The sequence below is a fragment of the Pundamilia nyererei genome, unplaced genomic scaffold (assembly GCF_000239375.1).
Source record: "Pundamilia nyererei isolate P.nyererei 1_Seehausen unplaced genomic scaffold, PunNye1.0 scaffold00064, whole genome shotgun sequence".
Classification (NCBI taxonomy): Eukaryota; Metazoa; Chordata; class Actinopteri; order Cichliformes; family Cichlidae; genus Pundamilia; species Pundamilia nyererei.
The window spans coordinates 1,207,666-1,212,948 of NW_005187465.1; the positions used below are offsets into that span (position 1 = coordinate 1,207,666).

Here is a 5,283-nt window from a genome sequence, read left to right on the forward strand (position 1 = left end):
TTATTGCTATTTTAGGCTTCTGAGGTGGAAGAGAGAAATGGAGGAAGGCAGCGATCCAGTAGCTACAGGGTTGTTACTGTACTGTAGGGATGAGTTTGCACCAGCAGAATTATAATGGAGCCGCTTGCGTCAAAGAGCAGAACCATATGGGTTGTCTCAGGTATTCAGCTCCACCACAAGTCACTGTGTATTGCGTGTTTACAGCACGGACAAAACTGTCCACAACAAGGCGGTGTTGGCTTCTCAAGCCATAACAGTTATGATGTATTTTTAAGAGTGCATGTGGCTGAAGTGACCTCTGACCCGTGATAGCTCTGTTATGTGCTGTGCTGTTCTTATTGCATCTGAACAGTTGGTTGATGTGCATTACATTGGGTTGATAAAGCATTAGGAACACTTGTCCAAAAAAAAGTGAAATAAAACATCAATTCCTCAGATAAGTGCGCTGCAATCCTAATCTTGTTTCATTTATACTGATCTCTTTGTACCTGCAGCCGGCACAGCCGAATAAAGGATCCGGAGCTGAGTGACAAAAACAGCCAGTACCTCATTGGCCAAGGTAACACATCAAGGACATGCACGCTGAACCACAGCTCTGATTTACAATTCATTCACGTCGGGGAAATCATTTTTAATGTGACCGGGCTCTCTGTCGCTCATGGTTCTGTAACATTCCTGCTCCCACGCTTCTGTTTGTCTCCCCTCTCAAAGGGGTCAAGGTTTATATCGACCCTTTCACCTACGAAGACCCTAATGAGGCAGTGAGAGAATTTGCCAAGGAAATCGATGTTTCCTTTGTCAAGATTGAGGAGGTCATTGGTGCTGGTAAGCCCATCCGTATGCTTTTCCTGTGATTAATAAATCTGTAAACTTTGCCCTGGTCCACTCTTTCTGAGGACTTGCAGACTGCACAGGTTGCGTTTTGTTGTGATGTGTTGTTTTTATTTTTAGCATATTGTTCTCTCTCAAAATAACCTTATTAAAAAATACCTAATTACTAAATTAAATAGATTCAGTGACATTTAAAACCATTGCCCTGTTTCTTCTTTATCACTCAAAATTCAATTTGGCTGCAGAAAAAACACAATTAACTGATAAATATGTTCCCAATATTGGTGGCCCTCATTCAAACCAAAGGGCACTGCTAGCTGCGAGCAAGCGTTGCGTTTGTTAAATGTAACAGTTGTCTTCATAATGAGGTAAACTCATGCTGGGGAGGAAAAAACGGCCATAATAGTGTGTTTACGTGTCTGTGTGCTGCAGGCGAGTTTGGGGAGGTGTGTCGAGGACGGCTGAAGATACCAGGAAAAAAGGAAAACTACGTTGCAATTAAAACTCTAAAGGGTGGCTACACCGACAAGCAGAGACGGGACTTCCTGTCTGAGGCGTCCATCATGGGACAGTTCCAACACCCCAACATTATCCATCTGGAGGGAATCATTACAGCCAGCTGTCCAGTCATGATCCTGACAGAGTATATGGAGAACGGCGCTCTGGACTCTTTTCTACGGGTCAGTATGAGTCGGACAAACCAACGCCAAAGCACGCTTCTCTCAAAACACTGAAACACACCGTAGTGCCGCTCATTCTCAGACTGAACTGGTTCTGTCCTCTCCGTAGCTGAACGACAGCCAGTTCACACCCATCCAGCTGGTTGGTATGCTGCGTGGCATTGCTTCTGGCATGAAGTACCTGGCAGAGATGAGCTACGTCCACCGAGACCTGGCTGCCCGCAACATCCTGATCAACAGCAACCTGGTGTGCAAGGTGTCTGACTTTGGCTTGTCACGCTTCCTTCAGGAGAACTCCTCTGACCCGACCTACACCAGCTCTCTGGTGAGACAACAGCCATCCTCAGTTAATGCTTAAGGAGAAAAGCCTGTCATTCATTTCATACAAAGTAGTCTAGTAGGATGGAAACCATAGAAATGATCCCAATATGTTAATTTTAATCTCTAGCACAGACATCAGGACACTGATTATCAGCAATAGTGATTATCAGTGTGATTTCTGCACTACAATTAGTTATCAGTTAGATTTTTAAGATTTAAATAAATGCATAAATGAATAGCAGAGTTTTATTTATCCACATGCTTTTCATCTCTTGAAATATTATGTTGATCGTAAAACATTTTTAACTTTAACTTAGGATTTTACCTACCTTCAGTTTCCTCCCCAGCTCCCTGCTGGACCATGTTTACATGAAGTTTCTGCATCACTCACTGTTTACCTTTCTGTGTAGGGAGGTAAGATCCCAATTCGCTGGACAGCACCGGAGGCAATAGCCTTCAGAAAGTTTACCTCAGCCTCAGATGTGTGGAGCTACGGCATCGTCATGTGGGAGGTCATGTCTTTTGGAGAAAGACCGTACTGGGACATGAGCAACCAGGATGTAAGTTGAAGCAAGAAAAGCCTTGCTGGGCTGTTTCTTAGATTTTTGGAAGGACTTTTCAGGTTTTGTTAGCCGAGTTTTTCCAGTCATTTCAAAACACCTGGAACTAGGTGATCAGTGAAGTGTTTAAATCTTGACTGTGACCATTAAACTCATGTTTAATGCATGTTTCCGTCAGGTGATCAATGCCATAGAGCAGGACTACCGCCTGCCCCCGCCACCTGACTGCCCCACCCACCTGCACCAACTGATGTTGGACTGCTGGCAGAAGGACCGGTCGGCGCGCCCTCGCTTTGCGGAGCTCGTTAGCGCTTTGGACAAACTCATCCGCAATCCCGCGTCGCTGAAAATAGTGGCTCAAGAAGGAGCAGGGTGAGAGTGCTGATGTGTTTTTACAGTTGGATCAGTGAGGTTTTGGACCACCACGGTGGATTTTAAACCTAAACAAACAAAATGCGATTAAAGTGAAGCTTTTAATTCAAGATGTTTAACAAAGTATTGCATTAATTGTTCAGGAATTTCCTGTTTTTATGTAGTCCGCGAAAAATGTCACACAGCAAAAATCAAGCATGTCTTCACAATGTCTTATTCTTAGTGTCCATTTAAAGCCCTGACAGTGACAGGGCAGGCATTAGCCTCCTGCTGCCCAATCTTGTGCACCACCTCGGTGTCCTGCTGTGACCTGTCAGCCACTTGCTGTTCCCATTTCCCTGTCTCAACATTCTGCCTGTCAGCTAGTTATATACAGCTGAGGACACTCCACCTCTGACAAATCCCATTGTTTGTCCCTGTCAGTCACTCAGTTCGACTTGTCACCTGGAATGTTGCTGCAGGACATGTATAAGCTTCTCACTGAGGTTTTGGTGACGGTGAATGTAAGTTATTCCTTTGTTTCTGGATCCTGTCCCCTAGGCCGTCCTACCCCCTGCTGGACCAGCGCGCACCTTTAGCTCTCCCGCCGTGTGCTTCGGTGGGGGATTGGCTTAGGGCCATCAAGATGGAGCGTTACGAAGACAGTTTCCTTCAGGCTGGCTTCAACTCAGTGGACCAGCTGGCCCCAATCACCACACAGTTAGTTCATATTCCCATTTTTTTTCTGCTCACTTATTTTATCCAAGTAAAAATTTGTTTAGGAAAATTTGTCTCTAATTTGTTTTGTTTTTTTTATTCTGTAGGGATCTGCTGCACATGGGTGTGACTTTGGCTGGGCATCAGAGGAAAATCCTTTCCAGCATCCAGACAATGACCTTTCAAAACAAGAGCACTGCAACTGTGACCTTCTAGCTGACCTGCCTCTTATTCTGGACATGACACCAGCACACAGGTGCTGCCAAGTACTGAGAGCACTCTGGATCCTCTTTCTGTGAGCCACTTTGAACACGGACTCGTAAAAGGGATTGGCGACTTTATTCGTGACCAGAAAAAATAGGGAGAAAAAACTATGGTGTGAACTGTTGTGCAGAGATTGGCAGGTCTCTGCCACACAGAGGGACCAGGTGATGAAGCTGTGCGGACTGACTGCTTCTTTATTTTTTTGTTCTTTTGTTTGTTTTTTGCAGTTTGTGCTTTTACATCCACCCAAGATTTGGACTCAGTACATGTGGTGAGCAAAGAGGAACAGCGGACCAGAGTTTACACAGTTCTGTATTGTCATGTCATTACAAAAAAACAAAACAAAACAAAAAAACCCAAACTGGTTTGTTGTCCCAAAATGTCACTTTGATCTTTCACCAAAGGAGACAAAAAAGACGAGAAGAAATGCCAAGATTTTTAGTTTTCGTATTGTTGTAATTATGAATGGGAACCGCTCTCGATGCCGACTACGTTACTTCAGAGACACCTTTCACATCAAAACGTGAACTTTTTAATGTGAGATTTTACATTTTGTTGTTCTTTCTCCCCCATTTGATTTCAGTATTACCTCCTCTTTACTCAGGTGTGATGTGTAATGCAGACTTTGGAGAGCGCTGTACTTGCTCTAATCAGACTCCTGATCTTCCTCAAGTCTGGCTCTCACTTTGCCAGCTCAGCAACATGTGAGAAGAAAGGCACAGAGACATATCAGCACTTTTGTCATTTCAGAGTGAATCGTAATCTTCAGTAACTCCACGTGTTTCTCGTGGAGTGTAGTTGGTTATTTCTAACGCTGGTCTTTCTGCTGGCAGCTCAGTTTTATTATAGTCGAGCTGAACAAAGACCAAGTGGACTGAGAGACCACGAAAACTGTAGAATTGGTTTTCTTTATAGATAATAGCCAAGGACGCAGTCTGGCCTCAAACTTGTTTTTTCTTGATTATAACGGATACATTTTTAATTATCTTATTCTGTATTCTCCATTTTCCAGTGCCATTCATTTGTCTTTGTGAACTAAAATGCCATTTTTATAAAGCAGAAGCCTTTCACGAGTGATTCAGTTCTGTCTCATTTGAATGCACCTTAAAGGGTAACTGAGTAAAATGTGTCTGCTTTTGCTCTGAAGCGATGCAAAAAGAGGTTCCTAACAAAAAGCACGAAACACAATACATGACCTTAAATTAACACTCTAGCTTGTAGCCACTTTGGTTGGTTTCACCAGCAGTTTCGCTCTGCAAAACTAGTGATTCTCAGAGCTGTTGTTTTATTAGCAGGGCAGCACCTCTCACTTTGCCGGATGTAATGTCAGTAAAACATTTCTGCACTTGCACTAAAACGATTCCCTAAAATTTTGGAAGAGGAAACAAAGCACTGCTACCAACTGAGCCAGTCAGCTCAACGCAGTGTTTTTGCGTTTCTCAGAAAACTGCCTCACATACAATTATACAGTTAGCAGCTCGCTGTATCTGTTGCTTTCACTGTGCAATATTATTGTTACTCATGACCTGCTCACAATACTTACTGTTTGCAAACGCAGA

At 43.6% G+C, this 5,283-nt stretch overlaps 1 protein-coding gene across 1 annotated transcript in view; it reads left to right on the forward strand.

The window, feature by feature from the left end:
* The window catches only part of ephb4a (eph receptor B4a), a 39,616-nt gene extending 34,822 nt beyond the window's left edge, over positions 1-4,794 (forward strand). Inside the window, exons 10-17 of the mRNA XM_005735448.1 lie at positions 495-559; positions 712-825; positions 1,264-1,511; positions 1,621-1,836; positions 2,243-2,392; positions 2,571-2,764; positions 3,305-3,463; positions 3,568-4,794. Coding sequence (XP_005735505.1) covers positions 495-559; positions 712-825; positions 1,264-1,511; positions 1,621-1,836; positions 2,243-2,392; positions 2,571-2,764; positions 3,305-3,463; positions 3,568-3,676 — 1,255 coding nt within the window. The 3' untranslated portion in view covers positions 3,677-4,794. The remainder of the gene's footprint in view (positions 1-494; positions 560-711; positions 826-1,263; positions 1,512-1,620; positions 1,837-2,242; positions 2,393-2,570; positions 2,765-3,304; positions 3,464-3,567) is intronic.
* Positions 4,795-5,283: the final 489 nt, after the last annotated feature.